The 19,125-nt window shown below is 48.9% G+C and overlaps 1 protein-coding gene across 10 annotated transcripts in view; it reads right to left on the bottom strand.

Annotated features, from left to right (window-relative positions):
* Positions 1–19,125, bottom strand: part of PPIP5K1 (diphosphoinositol pentakisphosphate kinase 1) — a 41,609-nt gene that overhangs the window by 19,052 nt on the left and 3,432 nt on the right. For 9 of the 10 annotated variants that reach the window (XM_042837126.1, XM_042837125.1, XM_042837127.1 and 6 more), the window contains exons 2-26: positions 18,937–19,046; positions 18,427–18,601; positions 16,787–16,982; positions 16,609–16,699; positions 15,883–15,968; positions 15,490–15,644; positions 14,424–14,525; positions 14,023–14,184; positions 13,782–13,903; positions 13,213–13,314; positions 12,944–13,030; positions 12,431–12,506; positions 11,799–11,908; positions 10,728–10,813; positions 10,187–10,315; positions 8,867–8,988; positions 7,946–8,128; positions 6,851–6,992; positions 6,003–6,226; positions 4,899–5,026; positions 4,331–4,445; positions 3,238–3,345; positions 1,900–2,016; positions 1,402–1,566; positions 686–770 (exon numbers count right to left, since the gene is read on the bottom strand). In XM_042837126.1, coding sequence (XP_042693060.1) covers positions 686–770; positions 1,402–1,566; positions 1,900–2,016; positions 3,238–3,345; positions 4,331–4,445; positions 4,899–5,026; positions 6,003–6,226; positions 6,851–6,992; positions 7,946–8,128; positions 8,867–8,988; positions 10,187–10,315; positions 10,728–10,813; positions 11,799–11,908; positions 12,431–12,506; positions 12,944–13,030; positions 13,213–13,314; positions 13,782–13,903; positions 14,023–14,184; positions 14,424–14,525; positions 15,490–15,644; positions 15,883–15,968; positions 16,609–16,699; positions 16,787–16,982; positions 18,427–18,573 — 3,040 coding nt within the window. In that variant the 5' untranslated portion in view covers positions 18,574–18,601; positions 18,937–19,046. The remainder of the gene's footprint in view (positions 1–685; positions 771–1,401; positions 1,567–1,899; positions 2,017–3,237; positions 3,346–4,330; positions 4,446–4,898; positions 5,027–6,002; positions 6,227–6,850; positions 6,993–7,945; positions 8,129–8,866; positions 8,989–10,186; positions 10,316–10,727; positions 10,814–11,798; positions 11,909–12,430; positions 12,507–12,943; positions 13,031–13,212; positions 13,315–13,781; positions 13,904–14,022; positions 14,185–14,423; positions 14,526–15,489; positions 15,645–15,882; positions 15,969–16,608; positions 16,700–16,786; positions 16,983–18,426; positions 18,602–18,936; positions 19,047–19,125) is intronic. The other variant, XM_042837129.1, reaches the window with a different exon arrangement.

Here is a 19,125-nt window from a genome sequence, read left to right as displayed (position 1 = left end):
CTATTCACCTTCCAAAAATTTTTTTGCTTTAGCAAAAATATTTCAGGAAGAATTTCCACAGCTCAGACACAGTTTACAGTAGGATGGCAAGGAATGGTATTCTCAAGGACACAACAGAGAACACCAGCTGCTCCAAAATATTTTCTCCCACAGGCTACCATGCAAAAAACAGCTAAGCAGGGGATCCCAGCTCTGAGAGCTGTCAAACACTGCAGCAGATGATGATGGATCTGCTTCATACAAGAGATCTTCAGGAAAAAACGGTGGAAAAACAACAGTCTTACATGAAGACAGCTTTGCATGTATACTACTCTCCTGCAGAACAGAAAGTATTCCAGATCTCACATGAAATCATCTCCTCCTACAAAGTTTAAAAACGATGTAGCAAATGAGAGCAACACAGAAGCAGAAGTTCAGTCCGTAAGTTGCTCTGTTGCTCGGGTTTTACATGGGATGACAAGTGCATCTTCTGTAGCTGCAAACTGAAGGAGGAGGTCACGCACCAAAGTCATTACAAAGTGATAAGCTCTGCAGCGGTCCAGGCAGTAACGCTACAAGAAGACACAACGCACACAGAGAGACGTATGAGGAACTTGAGCCAGAGAAATACAGGGAGGGACAGACAGATGCACATGAGAGTACAGAGGTACAGATGAGCAGGTTGGGAGCGGGTCAAGTACAGTACCTAAGCCACTCTGCTTCATCTCAGAAGCTTGCCTGGAGTAAGTGCTGAAGAGGCGATAACCTTTGGAAGAACATTCAGAAAGCACCTGCAAAGAGAGAGTACGATCAGGGCTATGCCCTTGTTACCCACTGCTGTCAAGTGCTTTTGTACAGAAGTAAAAAGAAAAGTGCCTCTTGCTTAAAAATCACAATTTTCAAGAAGCATACAAGTACTCTTATGCTAAGACTGCGACAACGTGTGCTCACTTTTAATTTCATGTTTGCCTGGGGATGTGGAACAGCAGAAATTTCAGAAACAGTAAGGGATCCCTGTACTGAGTTCCTTGTCTCCTAAGAGCACTGGGATCACTGGGACTTCCTTCTTTTGCAGCAGAAACGTATAAATATCCCCTTCAACACAGCAGTGCCCAAGGCAGACTCTCAAAGTACTGCATACAGAAGTCACATCACGGGTGACACAGCGGCAGAAGCCAGCTAACAAACAGCTCATGTTCTGATGCTGCTTTCCCTACCAGAAAACAGACACCAAAAATGCTCTCTCATAAATTCCCTGCCCCTCCTCCACGGGGAGTTTGTTAGGCCAGCCTTCCCAAAAACTCAAATTCCTTCTCCAAATCAGTCCACAAGAGCAAATCAAACTGTTACGTGAAGAGGAATCTCAGGAAACTAAAATGAGGCAGAAGACCTTTATGAGACCAACAAGAACAGCACTTTTACCTCCATTGACCCCGTCTTGCGGTTCCTGATCAGAGGTGATCTCCGCTGAACTCCAACGGGCTCAGAGGGCTGCGGAGACCTTGGCTGGGCACGATCGGGCTCATCCACGCCCTTCTCTTTGGAGAGGTCCTCCAGGCTGCCTTGGTCTGCTTTCTTGTCCTCGCTCTGCAGTAGGGAACACCGACAGCTGCAGGCACACATCCGTACCAGGCGCTGCCCGGGGCGTTCGCTCGAGGCCGGGATCTCTGAGCTCTGCTAAGCGCAGTCAGATACCAGCACCCCGCTCCTCCTCCAGCAAAGTCTGCCCTACAAAGCCCGCGAAGCCAGGCAGAAACGTGACCCGCCGAGTCCGCGGGCACAAAGACGGGCTGGAGGAGAGACGCTGCTGGGGCCCAGGCGGCGCCGGCCGGCAGGGCAGCAGGACGCGCAGCAGAGGCGCACGCAGCACGTCCCCGTGCAGGGCAGGCCTCTGCCCCGCGCCCAGCACAGCGCACTCACCTCCGCTGAGGCAGGCCGAAAGCCAAATCCCGTGGGAACGTTTCCGTCCTCCTCACAACCCTTCACACCAGGGCTGAAATGCAGCTCCACGTGGAAGCGCTCTTCTGAAGATGGGTCCTGTGAACAGCAGGGACGGGGAATAAGTGAGGATGCAAAACCGCACGGGCTGTCAGCACAGGCCATGGTCTGGGCTTTGGCCACCCTGCCATGCTGGTGCAGCATGCACCCCGACAGCACCCTTCGGAAGAAAGGCAGAGGCAACAAGAACCCACAGACATACTGGCTCTGGGACTGCCTGGTCCAGAAGTATGGCCCTCGTTAGCACAAAGCTGAGGCGTTCAAATCGTTCTTGTTCTGTCCCAACTGCCACCAGGGGGCCAAAACAGAATGGGTTCTAGTGTATATACATGGAACTAAAGCACAGCTTTTGGCAACAGAGACCACTCTGCTGCAAGACCACTTACAGGCATGCGGAGAGACTGGCTCCCTCCCAGACCTTCAGTCAAGTTGCTCCAAGATTAAGTAACAGTCTCCAATAATTATTTAAAATAATACCTATTTTTAGAAGGCAGACAGAACTTTTACAGCTTCCAGCACTAACGATAACCCAAAGTTTCATCATCTCTACTTGCTCTGCCACTCAAGACCTCCATTCCACCATTAAAATCCCACATCTGTCCTCTGAACGTGACATTCTCATTCTGAATCTTGCAGAGTAAAGTACTGCTCCTCTCCCCAAAACCTCCTGAAGCACAGATCATAGAATCTGGGATTCAGAATGCACGCTTCAGTGCCAGAACTATTTATGGCCATTGCTGCCATTTTCCACTTTCCACCCATTTTCCACTTTCCACCCATTTTTAAGTGGTTGTCTTTTCTTCCTGAAGATACCCGTGTATAGTTCCCTAACTATATGAGTAGATTTTTAGTAAATACAAAACAAGTTTATAAATATGTGATTTCTGGACGTTTTCTAGAAATACTCTGAATAAACAGCCAAATATAAATTGCTTTTAATTTGTTTCCTATTGTTAACTTGTAATTAATATTAAGAAACAACAAATTGTTTTGCTTTAGGACAAGCTTTCAAAGTGCTACTATCAATTATGCAAGTTTGGCACAACTGCTCAGGATGGTGTTCTGCTTACACGTAACAAACAGTAAGTGGGTCACTGCCTCACACCTAAAAATAAGAACTAGCAGTTGTGTCAATGATCCAGCTGTCTTTATCCACAAGCTGAGAGCTCAGATCACAAGATTCCCAACTGATCTTATCTCTCAGGGGCTGCGCCCAGCATCGTGGCAGGAAGGATTTTGTCCTACAGCTATATCCCTCACCTTGTTGTTGTCCTCGTAGAGCATGATAACAATCTGGGTCATGTAGTTCAGCTCTGAGATAGCACTCAAATAGTCCATGGCTCTCTTCCACTGCTGGTCTTTGTTCTCCTGATATATATATACACATAAACAGTCGCGTGGAATAAGCAACAGCAGACACCTTGCAGCATTCAGTGAAATGGGTCTGAGAGACTTTGCCTCTCCGCAAGGTAACAGCATTGTCAGGACAAAAACAAGAGAGATGGCCTTGCACTGAGGGCAGGGTGCTTACAGGAAGGAGCAATTGCACACAGGGACACTACAGCTCCCCACCCAACCCACGTGCAGATCTAAGGACACCCAGATGCAAGCCCCTGTGCCATGCTGACTGGAGAAAAGCGTAACCCACAGCAGCTCCCAAGCACAGTCATTCTCAAGATTTTAGAGAAATGACAAACAACAACAACAACAACAACAAAAAAACAAAACACCAAGGAAGCCTAAAGCAGAGCTTTCTCTCAGGTTCTCAGGTCTGCATGCTGACTCCCTCAGGAAGCAGGTCATGAGAGTGCAACAACAAGTTGGATTGATGAGACAGTCCCCTCGAACTGGGCCCTCTCTCCCCCTGCTACAGAGCTCACTACACATTTACAACCCCAGGTCTCTTCCTCTATAAGCAAACTGATTTCTTGACTTTGAATTAACTGAAAGTCTCCAAATAACAGCAATTAAATAACTCTTTTAAACAAATTGCTGAAGGAGGCAGGAAAGAATTCCTGCATCACCACCGCTTCACACTGCTCTCTTTTTACAGAGGCAAGTGCTCCAGACTTATCCAAAATTAGAAGGATAGCTTTTGGAGAATACGTGGCTCTGCACAAGCCAGGCAGGTGGTGTCAGGGAAGAGGAAGAACAGCCCCTCTACACGCCAGAAGGCAGGAAGCTGCAGCATGCAGACACAGCAGCGATGGAGCTGGTCAGAGAGCACTGGCGCACATCATTACTGAGAGTGCTGGCTAAAGGGGCAACCTGCAAATACACGCCGTCTGCATTGGAAAGGGCCGCTGAGAAAAAGCAGGGTGGCTTACTCTGTGAGCATTGCTGGAACACTTACATCCAGGAGCCCCCCATAGCGGAAGATGCTGAGCAGAGAGTGCACGTGGCTCTCACTGGTGAAGTAGAGCCGTGTCCGAACGTGGCGGCCTGGTGACAACACTCCTCTCGAGTACCTGAACAAAAATCAGCCCCGTGTTATTCACAGCCTGCCAGTGGATTGACAGCTACCACACAGCAGTATTTGTGCTCACTCAATAGAAGGAAATCATACACTGGGAATTGTTAAAGAGCAACAGGAACAGAACAAGCAGAGTGAGCAGAAGATTTCTGCTGTCCTAATGGAGACACGTGGTGGAGCTGACGTGGGTGCATCACACCAGCATTTGCCCCTTGCAGAGACAGGAATGAAGGCACCACCATCCAGCTGCAACGACTTCCTTGGCATCTAGCCTCACTCTCAACAGTTTCAGTGTGCCTTTGGATTTCTCTTCCTGTTCTAGGAACATCAACCTCCTTCCTTCTTGGTGTCCCCTTGGTGCCTCCTTCTGAACCACTACGCTCTTCCAGTATGGATCCCACGCACTGCCCCAGAGCCTGCCCTCCCCAGCATACATCACAGTCCTTACAGGGGATGTAGTTTGTTGACAGACTCATCTTCATGGGTTCTCTGTAGGTCCAACTGGATTTTTTTAATTAGAGGAAGACAAAAGCCAATAGCAATCTCCAGTTTTTCTTCCTTATTAATTCCATACTCCTGCAGGAAAACAAACAAAACCCAATAGATTTCTTTGAGCCATATTCTCAGAAGAAAGGAAACTGCACTTCCACAGTCCTGTCCACAAGCACCGCTACAGGTAAGGAAAGACAGAAAGGGAAATGCCACTCAGCACCCTCTTCATTTTTTCCACTTACTTAGGGAGGTAACGGAGGACAGAGGAGCCTCCAAGAATCCCAATCTGCCTAGGCATGGCTGTCAGAACAGCTGAGTGGGACCAATACCATCAGCCAACCTCCTCTTGTGGCACACGCAGACCTGCCATAAGGATTAACCCAACAACTGCTGTTTGCAAAGATAAAACTGGAAGAGCTGAGCTGTAAATGGCTGAACAGCTTCTTATCAGAAACAGTGTGGAGAGATTCAGAAGCCCATTTCTGCCCAGCATGAGTGCAAGAGCAATTGGGCCCTGTTTGTTGTCAGAAGCCCATCCCTGACAAATGAAACATTTATGCCTGTGGTGGAACAAAATAAAGAGATCTATTGCATTTGTCCCTCTCTTCCACTCACATTTCCATATGCAAAACCTTTGCGAGAAGCAAGCCAACTCCACAAATTGAACAAGCCCCAGTTTGACAGGGATGTCGAATCCACCAGAAAAAGGCTTCCCTTTAATATGGAAAACGTCACCATGTACAACTTTGCACATGGAAAACGGGATGTTACAGCTCACACTCACTCCCAAAGCTGTGCTAAATGCATTGTGATGAACATGCAAAAGCTGTTGCCTCATCTGCTCATCATTCTGATGCTGTGAGAACCCTCATCCAGGAAGAAAGCACTGCCACATTGTAAGTTGTAGATGATTTTGGCCTTATGCAAATAGTAAGAGACCTGAGAGATACCCATGATACTCTGCCTCGAGAGCCAAGGTAGGAGACACAAGAAAAAAGAGACAGTGGAAAGGTCAGAAAGTGACAGCACAGACCCTTCACACACGCAGGACAGGCTCTACCTGTGGTATGATCACATCTGCCAGGGCTTTGGAGAGTCGGAAGAGCTCAGCTGTGCCTTCCAGCTTCAGAGCACAGTTGTGCTGCACATCATACTTGATGCAGTCGTAAATATCAGGGATCTTGCTGATGTCATAACGCCCATTTTTCATGCGGAAATCTCTCTCCAGCTTACTCCAGCGTTGCAGCATCAGTTCTAAAGTCTCACTGTGGTAGAGCTGCAGGTCTAAACACCAGAGAGCACAAAACCATGTTCACATTCTGACTGCTTCCATGCAGATCTCAGGTGGAAGCTATGGCTGACTTCTTCCAGCACAGAAGTGCCCCGATTATTATCAGTCACCGACAGGAATCTTGCCCTGGAAAAGCCACTGGACCTTTTTGAGCTGCATCTTAAACTGCAGCAGTAAACTACTTCTGAAACATGTGCGAAATTAAAACCATCTGCCTTTAGGCTTGTTTGTCATAGCACAGGTGGATGCCCCACCGCTGCCTTCATAACACCTCTGCGCTGTTATAAAGGAAAGCTCTCAGAACTCACCAAACGAGGACTAAAAAATCTTGCCCACTGCCATCATCTCCTCTCTAGGAAATGCCTGAAAAAGTCAGACAAGTCCCTCAAGGCCACTGTGCTGCTGTTTACATTCTCTTTGAACACAAGATACATTATAGCTCTCTTTAACAGCAGCTGAAATCAGAACAGGAGCCTTTACATCAATCATACATAAGGAATTCCACTCCAGAATTTCTTTGTTACAGTCATATATGTGAACCACAGTGATGTTTGGCAGCTGTGAAGACAGAAGAAGCAATCAATCTGCTGCAGACCCTTTTCAGCTGTGACACTCACCTGCAGATTTTGGGTCTTCCAATCGTTTTCGTATCTGGGAGGTGAGGTTCTCAATCAGGGTGAACACCTGGTTACAGATCTCCACAGGGTTCTGGATGAAGGTCATGGAGTTGAGCAGAGAAGCACTACCTGTAGGTGCTAGCTGAGAGAAGATCCCGGCAGAGGTTAGTTAATACCTTTACAGACTGGGAACACAGCATGTCTGCCTTTTTCAGCTGCCCTGCTTTATGATTCAGTGCAACAGTTGTGTTCCCAGCCGAGTGCAATAAGCTGGCCTCATCACAGAGGTAGTTAGGTATGATCTTAAAACTGCCTCAGGACCAATCTCAGAGACAGCAAACAACTGCTCTTAATCGACTGGACCTCCCTCTGCTGACAATACCCACCCCCGTCTCACTTTGCTTCTGTGCTTGAGGAAAGGGTTTCACAGTGTTTTAAGTATTTATTTGAGGTGATTAATGTATTTGTTAATGGTAATAGGCTTCAGCTCTGTAATTGTACCTCAGAATCCAGGGGGAAAAAATGTCTAGGGACTTGTTGGAGAAGCAGCTACAGCACCTTTATTGTCACTTTGCTGGATACAATCTGCTTTGCAGTTATCAGACATTGACAGGACAGCAAAATGGTTTGTAGCCAAAAGGTCTGTTCACACTCACACACAGAGTATGAATCTAAAATCTGGCAAAGGTGAACTGCTTGTCCACAGCAAATGGGATTGCAAGCCATGAGAACTACACCCTAATCAGGTAACCCCAAATGCCAGCCTATCACATATTTATATTTACAAAACAGATTTGCCAAAAACATTTTCTTTGAGCACTCTCGTGGCAGTCAGATGCACTGGGATCTCTTAAAAGGAGAGAAAGGTCCCATGGTAATGATTTGAACAGAACAGTGGAGAACTGTGGGGCATTTTCACTTGGAGAAGGGTAGGCATTATTATTCCCCAGATCCTTCCTTTTCCCCTCCTGGGTTCTGCTTACATCACGCAGTTTTGACTAGAGCTGTTCTGAAACTAACAGAACTACTGCTTGCACACCAGCAGGCTTTGTATCTTAAACCACAGCGAGCTCCAAGGCCATGAAGATGCTTTACCTTTTCATAATCCTCTTCACAGAACTCAGCATCCTTCTGCATGATTTCATGCAGTCGTGCCTTCACTCTGTGTTGACAGCTGCTTAGAGAATCACTGTCACTGTCCAGGAGACCATTCATATTGGCACTTTTCACCATCTGCACCAGGATGGGGGTCAGCTCTCCTTCCAGGGCCAGCAGACCCTAAAAAAATACAGGACAAGATTTCAGCTGTGCAAACCAAGCAGCAAACATTTCTGGTAGCTTCATGGCCAGCCTTCAGTCAGTCTGAATGAAACCTCACCTGCCCTTGAAGAGCATTTTTACAGCCATAGCACCTACAGTCACCAGTGATTCTCTTTGCTCACAGAGCTATTCTGTCTAAACAGCAGCTCTGCCTGCAGCAGCCCCAGAACTGTCCAGGCAATCGTTGAGCAGCCAACACAGTTTGCTGGGAGGAGTTGATACAGCTCTGAAGAACAGCTCAGGTGACCACAAGATCTCCCTTGGCTCAAGCTTTAACTGCAGATGAGCCCCTCTCCTTCCCAACCTCCACTCTAGACTGCCCCAAAGTTATTTCATTCCTCTCGTAAATCAGGCAGTCAGAGAATAATCCCTCTGGCTGGGCAGTCATCCCAGAAACTAATTTTGTAGGCAATTAATATTCAGCAATGTGCTCCAACATTAAATACCAGCAATGCTCTGTAAGCAACTCCTTCTCCAGTCACAGTCTAACCCTGGGCAGCACATCGAAGGCCACAAGCACGTGCTGCCAGTGCTGCCCCACACGCTTGCTATCAGCGTAGTGCACCACTGCTCTTCCAACAGACAGGGGAAACTCCTAGGACAGATCCTTCCTTGTCAGCAGAGGTTTTCCTTTAAAACTGGCAGATTCTAAAGAATCACGTAGTGGAGTTAGCAGATGCACAAGAGAGGAAGAACCTTTGCAAAAGCCGCTGCTGTCATCTGAACTCGTCCCTCATCTGAGGCGTAGATCTTGAGATCATGGCGGTATGTGCTGTGCAGTCTGAGCAGGCCACATCCAGGGAAGCCAGCATAATCACCTGGAACAGAAACAGGCTCAGAACAGTATTCTGACACCTCAAAAACCATCAGCCAAGCATACTGTAATACCACTACTTCAGATAACAAACTTGCTTGCAATAACACAAGTACGTAGATGTATAACCAAGATGTTATAATGTATAACCAAGATGTTATAATTTGTATAACCAAGATGTGATAATTGCAATATAATCAAGAGAGTAAAGCAAAGCAGACAACGATCACAAAAGAGAATAAATGGAAGAGCTTACCCTTGGGTTGAGCTCACCAGAAGATACCAAAAGAGGGGATCTCCAGAAGAGATCCTTCCCCTCTGGTAGCCAGCTCTTAAATAGGTCCAGGAGGGGTGGAGCCAGGCTCCACCCCTTCCGGCAGCACAGGTGAATTGCCTTCACCTGTGCTCCTCTGGCTGACTCAAGGCTCACCTCAGGTGATCAATCAGAGGTTCAGGCCGTGACTCAGCAGTTCCCATACAGTAGAGAATCACTAGCTAGCATTTAGACTACTCCAAAACAGTCAGTTCTAGCCATCACAAGAAGCCTGAAAAGCTACTTCAGGTTAACTTGGCAAAGCCCATTTTGAGGAAGGGTTGAAAATTCACCAGTAAAGATCTGACAATTGCCTGCTAGCTTGAATATCCCTGCGCAGAATGAGGCCGCACAAAAGAATTGCCTCTTTTTATTTGTTCTTTGCACAAAAGCAATTCTGCTGCCATCAGAACCACAGCCAGAGCTATTCAGCCGTGAGGCACCTGGCTTCCAAACACAACTTGTACAGCTACAATCACCTTGTGGCATGAGGAAAAAAAAAGTTCATTTGCGATGGCTGATCACAATCAGAGAAGAGATACAGGTAATAGGATAAAGCAGCTCCTGCAGTTCTGAGTCTGACCTTCCACAAACACTGCAGTAGTGAGTCATTTGATATTGGGTGGAATCTCATGATCAGTTTGCACAGTATTCAGCCACACTGTGTGAGAAGATGTGGACACTGCTCCCAGCTCTGAGCTCGTAGTTCAAGAAACACACTGCTAGACTAGGACAGACCTCAGACAGAAGTCAGCTGCGTATGTGGACAAAGAGGTCGTGCATCAATTGCTACGCAGGCATCTGAGCATCCCTCACACCTGTGATCACCTGGACTAAACAGCCTGGTACAGCCACAGCACAGGACCTGACATGCACGTAAGAAGCTTACCTTGGCCACCAGGGTACATGCAGCGAAAGGCTCGCCCCAGCTCTTCTGCCTGGACTCTTCCTGCTGGTGTCAGCTCTCCACCCCACTTCAGCACCAGGAGAAGAGATGGGGAAGGCTCTCTGCGAGCTTCTAGGAGACAAAGAGAAACTCCCTACATCAGATCTCAAAGCTGAGCTTGCAGTAGGAGATGCGGACAGGAAGAAGAGGTTGCCATCAGAGCCCTGTAAAGCATTAGCAGCACAAGCTTGACCCAGAGTCCCCCAGGAACCATGCTAGCAAGCACCAAAGTAGGAGACACAACTTTCTGAAGGTGTAGAGGCTGACATTCATGAACACAGAAGAGCAAGCCCTGTGGCACCATCTGGAGAACACTGGTACGTTACATTATTTATCAATCCAGCCCTTCTTATGTTGCTAGCAAATGTAAGACATGAGTTGTTAATCATGCTTGCATCTCCTGAGGTCTTCATAGGTAAGACAGCTGCACAGACTCCTAAACACCAGGCTCTGAGGTCAAGGCAGCAACTTCAGGATTCTTTACCTTCATCTTCACTTGCAGCTTTTGGATGTCCATGAGGCAGATATGTCAACTGCACCTTACGGTTAATGCCAGAAAAATGTCCATACCTGCCACAGTGAGAAGGAGAAAAAGTGAAAATAAGTCAGCCTCACTCTCCCTGTGGCAGAGATCCCTAGGCAGCACACAGCAAAAATGCACTGACTTTCTGCTAAAGCACCAACTGCCATGGAATAAGAACGTTGTTGACATGCACTTGTGATCCAGAATGCACATTCCAAAAACAGCTAAATAACCTCCCAAATGAAATTTAAATACTCATTTTCTTGCCTGCTCTTCAGCTGACAGCATTTTGCTCTCTCATACCCCAGACTGACTTTAGTAACGCTTTTCTAATTTCTATCTATCTTATATCTTTAGTGAATGAATTATTGGGATCACAAAGAATCCAGCGCACACTGTGAATGTAAAGCACACCTCTACTGGGCAGAAAGGCAGGGGAAGGAATCATGGTAAAAATTCATTCTCTGTGCTCCACAAACACAGCTTAAACACAGCTTAAACACAGCTTAAACACAGCTTAAACACAGGCAGTGCCCGACTGCAGCCCCGCCAGCTACAGCTCAGAGAGGAAACCTCGTGCTTGCGAGACACAGCCACCACCACACTGCCCGTTATCTCAACTACACAAAAGCTGTGGACACAAACTTCTAATTTTTGCCAAGCTGCCTCTTGTTTAATTTTTTACATCCTTTTTTAAAATTGCATTTGTTCAAAATGTATCGAAACGCTTCATATTAATGCGCTCCTTAAAGTACTCCAGTTTCTTTCCCACAACAAAAGAAGCTCACCTTCGTCTCAAGTTGTTTAGCTGAATACCAGACACATTGGAAACAAGAATCAACACCAGTTCTGACGCCAAGGGGAAAATTTTAACAGGATGGCACCTCTTAGGTACAGCTGTAACAGGGGATGGATATTCCAAGCCCTGGAGAACTGCTGCCCAAAACCTCAGCAGTCCAATTAGCTTCTACATCCCATGCTGAACCACAGCTCTGAGACAAATTCACAGTGCCCCGAAAAATGAATCCTTACATCTCCAAAACACTCTTCAGCTGCTCCAGTTTGGATTTCCGCTCCTCGATCTCACAGTCACTGTGGGTTCCCAGTTCCACCACGAGCTGCCGTGCGATGTCCAGCACTTCCTGTTGGGGAGCAGACACTGCCTCAAACACCCGGCACTTTTGCCCCAGACTCACCATCACATCTTGCAAGGCCTCCCCAGACCGCCTCACCCAACGCCACGTCCACACCCGCACTCCTTACAGACACGTCTTTTCCTAAGAAGCTCAGCTCAGGCAGAACAAACCTTCGCACAGCAGTTTGCTCCATCCTCGTCCTGCACTCCGGCCCCTGGCTGAACCAAGCAGGTGCTTCACACTGCCCTGCTCCCCACCCTGCAGCCATCCCTCACTGGAGGCAGCCACAGCACGTGGCCAAGTTGCACCAGGTGCTCCCAGCTCGGCAGTCTCCCCATCAGCCAGGAGCAGTTCCCACCACACTTTCACTCTGCTGAGTGCATTGTGGGTGAGGAGTGAGAAAACAAGGGTTTCTGCAGAAGACTGCTACCCTTCCGAGCTTTTACATCCTCCCAGAAGAGTGCCTCACACTGGGAACCAGATTACCTTTGTCTCCCACACAGTCACCCCAGAGAGGACTCCCCTCACCTGTAGCTGCTCTGGCTTCTTCAGTTTCAACTTCCCTGTCTTGTAGCCATCATATTTCTCAAATAATTCAAAGAACCTGAACAGACAACAAAGAACCCTGATCCAGCAGCTGCTGTTTCAGCACTACAACTTTCAACCCTATGTACGCATTCACACTTTATTCTTCTGGGAGAACCAGCAGTCCCAGTGGCTCCTCGCCAAGCCTCAGAAATGATGACAAAAATGAGTGTTTCCAGGCTCAGTTAAGAAAAGGAGGCAGCCACTAACTTCCCATTTAGTGGGGCACTTTGCTTGCAGGCCCTAGCAGAACTTGGCTCTTCCTCCCAGTGTTCACACAGAAGGTGATCGGATTCTTAGGAGACGCCCTCAGCTGAGCAGAAGGTGTCTGCTAGAATGGAGCCAGGAAAATACACTGCCTTCCATGCATTCAGGCCTTCTATTCTGCTTCTTGATTTGGCAAATGGCCCCTCCTCACTTTCCAGCAATGCAGCACCTTCTTGCCTTGGCTCTTACCGGGGATGCTTAACTTCCATCTTCATCTTCTGCTTTGGGGTACGATCTCCATGCCGGATGACTGCAATAACGCAGCGAAGCTCCATCCTGGGGAAACAGAAGGTACACTGCACAAACGTGACTGCACACACCAGAGCTGTCACCAGGGAGTTGTTTCCTATTGTTCTTTCAGTCCCAACATAGCAGCTGAGGAACACAGTGCTGCTGGCTGACATCTGTCTGTCGGACAGTTTTTGCCTTGGGCATTTGAGAAGAAGGCAGGTACTCACATGGTGCCAGAAGTTGTGGGGACGATAGGAATATCTTCTGCCTCTGTTGGGATGGACCAGGGAATATGAAACTGAGGAGCCAATTCCCGCATGATTATGTTTCTGGAAGAAAGCAGAACGTAAAACTCACAAGAAATTCCATTCCTTGGATACCACCTCTTGCTTGGTGGTTCTGCTGAAAGATTGAGGACCACAGACAGAGCTTCTCCTCTTCTTCGTGCAGACACATCCAGCACACCACAGGCTAGCTAGGGCACTGCCCAAGGGAACACAGATTTCCCCCCACATCACTGCACTACGCACTGCACTCCAGTAATACTGCAGCTGGGCTTAGTAACCAACGATGAGCATATCCTGTAAGGTGCATCTGCGTATATTCGTACACAGCTGATGGCAGTGCAGGCCCTTCAGGCTCAGGTATAACGAACCCCTTTTCCCAGAGCCAACTTTTCTGAAGAAAAGCCCCTGGCTGAACCACCCTCAGATTTCTCTCTCAGGATCATCAGGACTCTGCACTCATCGCACTCTGCTGGGGGCTCCACCCACAGCACAACCCGAATTTTACATACCCGAGGATTTTGGCGCAGTCATCGTAATACTTCATAGAGTTCTTCACAAAACTGAAGCCGTTCACATCACAAACAAAAGAGTGGCCATTTGCCCGCAGGAGGTCAAACCCACACACAGTTTGCTGCGCAAGGAAACACCCAACACAGCATTCGTGAGCACCCTGCGGTTCAGCAGCAGGCTGGAGACGCACAGCCAGGCGAGGCTCACGCAGAGCCAGCCCGCAGACCCGGGCACACAGACCTTGAATGCGACGCAGACTTTCCGAGCGACCAGCTTCTCCATGGCAGTAAGCATGACAGGATAACGGATCTCCTTCCCTTCGCTGTCCCGTTCCACCTTCCCATCCAAGGCGGGGGATTTGCGAGCCTCGGCATGGGCGTAGTCGGGCCCAACGGTGTACACCTGGGAGGAGAGGTGGTCACAGCTGACGTGCCCAGCCAGACGGAGCGCACCTTCCGGGAGACGCTCCTGAGGACGCGCGGAAAAGAGCAGGCGGCCTCAGCACCCATCCGCGCCTGGGATCCGAGCTGCACCGCAGCGCCTCGCGGCTCACACTGGTACTTCAGAGCCAGCTCAGTGGCACCGCCAGCCCTCAGCCATCCCAGGCCCGCAGGCAGGCGCCTCTCCAGGCTTTGCCTCACCTTTACATCAGTGCCATCCGTAGGCATGAACTCCTCATAAATGTACGAGCCCGTCTTCCTCACACTGCTCTCTGGGGAGTACACGCTGCTCCGGCTGCCGATCTGAAAGCACAGAACAAGCACCTCAGGGAAGACTACGGGGCTGCTTTTCTTAGATGGAAGAAGTTTCATCCTAAATACAGAAAACTGAATGAGCATCTCTGAGAACACTCAGCTATCACAGCATGCTCATTTACGGAGGAAAAACAGACTCCGAAAGACAGACAGGAGGTACGTTTGGGCTTTAAAGAGAAGGGCTACTACAGACTGCTGGGTTGACACCAATTTCTACAGGGATACGGTGCGGATAAAGACCTAAGAAGTAAGGTGCATAGCTACTAAGAAAGTGATAATACACACTGCTGGTTCACTATCAGACCTATTTTACATCCTTCTAGGGTGGTATGACAGAGCTTATGGCCAGAAGATCACACCGTTTTCATTTTCAGTGAAGCTTTGTATACAGTCTCAAATGGTATATGTGTGCACTAGCTAAGGAAACAATCATTTCAAGATTGCTAATGGCAGATGCATAACTGATTGGAAAAAAGATGCAACACAGCTATTAACTGTGTGCTGGCAGAGTGGTGCAAGCGAGTAAGGCAGATTCCAAGTGGAATCTAGAAATAAATAGTGCATTTATTACGTTTGCAAGTTGCAGCATGCTGAAAAGGGCAATAGGTAGCAAACAGGAAGAGATTTTAAAAAATCATCGCAGTAAACTGAGAAAGTGATTCAGAAAAAAAGCAGTCTGCAGTTCAACAAGGGCCACAGCTCTCCGTGACTGCCCCACAGGACACACAGCAGACAGGAGGTGGTGAAGGTGAAGCCAGCACCATCACCAGAACATGTACTGCAATTCCCAGCTAGATGGGGCTCAACTACAAGTCCTGAGAAGGTACAGATTTCCCCACAACAAAACTTTCCTGTCCTCTCACCTGCCCCAGCACTCCCTCCTGAAGCCACAGGCTTCTCTCAGTCCCACACATTTAATGGCCCCAACACTGAAAGGGGGGAATCCCCTCACCTTCCGAAAGAGCCGCTGGCTGCCCCCACCTGCTGAGGTTGGGTAGTAAATGTACACATTATGGTCTTCAGCACTGACGGGCTTCTCTACGAACGGCTTTGGGAAAACAGCTCCGTTTACTTCCACATGGTCCTCTCCTTCCACCAAGTTGCACTCTGAAGATAAAGCAGAGCAGTGGCACAGCAGGACGAGGGGTAGCGGCCCCAGCAAAGAGCTGGAGCCCTCGGCCCTGGCTGGTGAGCTGGTTCTGCTGCTTGTACCTCTGTTCTCAAAAGCCACCAGACTTGTAAATCAGTCCTGCATGAGCTGACAACAGTGCCTGGCCTCTGCAGGACATCTTAAACTGTACTGTAAGTCTGTAAAAGCTGCTTTCTGCAGAGCCTGCACACTTACCTTCTGGTCTATCAGGGTCTCGATTGAGCACAGCATAGCGGGGCAGGTCTATTCCCTCTTCTTGAAGGATCCGATACACTTCACGCCTGACAAGGACAGGAACAGTTAGAACGTATATAAAAGTTTGGAAAGGGGAAAACTGCAGCTCTTTAACAAGGGTTACATTTCAGGGTGCCTGTCAGCACCTGTAGGAGCTCTGCTCACATCACAGAGACGTGGTGGGAGCTCTGGTGTCCAGCATTAGCCCACACATGCAGCCAATGCAGCCTGGCTGTATGAGTGCAGTACATGTCTGCAAGCTGGCTGTACCACCAGCTGGCTGCAAAGCATCTTGAAGAGCTTCACCAACATATCTTCCCTAGGGTCTGACCTGGCCTTTCTGCTCCCAGTTTCTGCCCCCGAATCCCATCCCACCACTTGGCTCGCCCACTGACAGGGCAGTCTCTATGTCTCAGTGACAGCCTCATTCTGGGAGACCACTTCTTCTGACTTCATTTGGCCACTCCTTACAGTACGTTTGAATCAGAAGACAAAACATGCCAGTTGTTAACGTGCTTACACCTCATCTGCTCCCTTCCATGTCATGGGGAAACAATCCCTAAAATCCCTTGCTAAAATAATTTCCATTTCATTTGCTGGTAGTCTGGAAGAAGCAGATTGCACAGTAAGCTGAGAAGAGAAATCAGACTAAGAAGGAAGGGGCTCTGCTGGATCACAGACACCTACCTGTCCTGGATATAATATTGCATATCAAGGTCATTAATCAAGAACGGCTTGCACAGCTTGGCATAGGCAACTGCTTTATCCAGTGGGAATCCTGAAATGGAGGAAAAGGAAGGAAAGAATGAATGGAAGCTCCCTTGTCCAGACCTTAGGTAGCATGAGGCCTACTGCAGACTTTTACCTTTGGAGTGGAAGGAGATAAGGCAGTCACAAGGAGGCCAATTCTCCACCGGTTCATTCAGAATAATGTCCTCCCCCATAATCACCACTGTGATATACTCAAACTTGCACAGACGCTCCAGAATCTGCGTCATGGGCTTTGATTTGGACTTTTTGGTCATGGCACAGATTCCAACGACAATCTGCCGTTCAGGCGGCTAAGAGAAGACACAGAGCAGGTTAGCATAGGTCAGCTGCTTTACTGAATTAAAACTGCAAGAGAGTGGAAATGCAGCAGTACAGAACACACACAGGATTTGCTTCCAACCCGATGTGCTCACAGCTCTTGCTAGACTCAGATCATGCACACTTCCACTTCCCAACAGATTGCTCTGGTGGATGTCATGAAGGAGCAGCCAGACATCACTGCTTCTTTGCCAGGCACTATTATGCCTCCTCTGGGCACTAATGCTAAGGTCAGAAATAAATATCTGGGACTCGAACATGCAGCGGGGCTGGAAGAAGCCCACACCATGTTCTCTGGCACGGACCTCACCCATACAGCTGACAGACATGAGAGGACTCAAAGAAGAGCTGCAAATGCTTCATAGCAAAAGACGCTGGATGCTTCCCAGATGTGTGCAGCAGAGCACTGTGCAGAACCCTACAGCGTCCACATGGGGGAAGAGGAGCTCCTCCTAACCAGAGGAGGAAATGTCTCTTCAGTGTACCCAAGGCAGCACACTGCTTCTCTGGGATGGACAGGTGATTTTCTCAGGAATGAAGTGAGGGCCATCCCACCTCACTCTAGAGTAATCTGCTCAGCCCATTCCAAACCAAGCCCCACCAACAACAACTATCACCAACCCGAAACAAGTCCCGGATGAATCATGGGAATGAGAGGTTAGAGTTCCTCTGCCTTGCAGCCGTGCCCCTGCCCAAAGGTCGTGCAGCGACACACCCCAGCTAGACACCAGCTCCTCCATACTGTCTTCAGAAAAATCTACTTCCTCACCTCTAATGAGGAAGTCAGTATATGCTGCTGCCAACATTTTCTAACTGTGCTGCAGGATATACCCGTGTGAGCCCCCCAGAGACAGGATAATGGCTGATTAACGTTCTGCAAGGTCCCTACATCCCACCCTGGGAACAAGCTTCAGTTCCTTCATTCAGCCCACCAAAAGGAAGGATGAAGGAAGCACCTCCAAACAGAAGCTCCTTATAGAGGCCATTGAGGGGACTGAAAGGGTGGGCTGAACAGAAGCCAAAAGCAGTCAGGAGCTGGAAAAGGTTCTCCTTTTCTGCAGCCTGTTCTTGGAGGCTACAGAAAAGAGCAAATGCTTCCTCTGCAGAAATCTCGTTCCCTGCTCATAGTTCCCACAGTTTTCCTCAAAAAAATCCCTGGTGAAGTAGAAAGGTTTACAGCAATGCTGGGGTTAAGCTGCTAGAAGAAGGAAATATGCTGCTGTAGCTGGAAGAGACCTGCAAGCCAATAGGCTGGGATTTACTGCAGTGAGAGGCACCAGGTCTGGCAGCACAGCAGTGTGTCAGAAACGGCACTGCCTCTCTGTACGGCTCTGCCACACTGCCCAGGGCCTCGGCCCTGCAGCCCTCACAGCCTCAGAAGTGCAGGCACAGCCCCGGATGCCGGGAGCTCCTTACCGACTCCTCCTCTTCATCATCTTCAAAGAAGTCCGTTTCATCCATCTTCGTGTTTGATCCCAGGAAGTCTGTCTCATCATCCCGGGAACCGACCACAAACCGCGGGGTGGGGTTCTGTCCCTCACTGGAGGTCGTCAGGGACGACATGGCAGCGCCGGTGGCCGACCATCCCGCTCTGGAACCGCAGTGCACAAACAGCGGTGAAGGGCCGGGCCAGGGCTGCTGGGAGCAGGGAGGGAGCAGGGGCTGGGAGCGAGCGAGCCCAGGGCCGTGCTGCACAAAGCACACAGGGGCAAGGCCAAAGGGGAGCAGTGTGCAGGACAGAACCTCGGGTGCGAGGGGCTCCGGGATCCAAAACCATTTGGACAAGGAGCTCTTCTGCACAGAGCCCTCTGGCATCAGCCAGGAAAGGGGCAGTGGCAGCGCTCAGTGGAACGAGTTTAACCCTTACAGTGATGCACGCTCCCAGCGGCGTCTGAATCATGGAATGGGGCGGGGGACATTACTCACAGCCTTGTGCACCCAGAGACATCAGCTGGGACGCAGAAGTTGGGATGAAGCTCAGCAGAGTGACAGTGGCCTTCCAATGGCCAATTTTCATCCTTTTAGCTCAAGAAGACCTGCAATAACAGAGAGACAATAAGAGAGAGCTGTCTTAGAGGCATGTGAGTTTAAGGGGGAGGAAAGAAAGGGACAAAG

This window comes from Centrocercus urophasianus, unplaced genomic scaffold, assembly GCF_019232065.1.
Source record: "Centrocercus urophasianus isolate 14NV4802_14NV808 unplaced genomic scaffold, USGS_Curo_1.0 seq_68, whole genome shotgun sequence".
In the NCBI taxonomy this organism is placed as follows: domain Eukaryota; kingdom Metazoa; phylum Chordata; class Aves; order Galliformes; family Phasianidae; genus Centrocercus; species Centrocercus urophasianus.
Note: the sequence above shows the minus strand (reverse complement) of the source record. Positions and strands in the feature narration are given on the sequence as shown.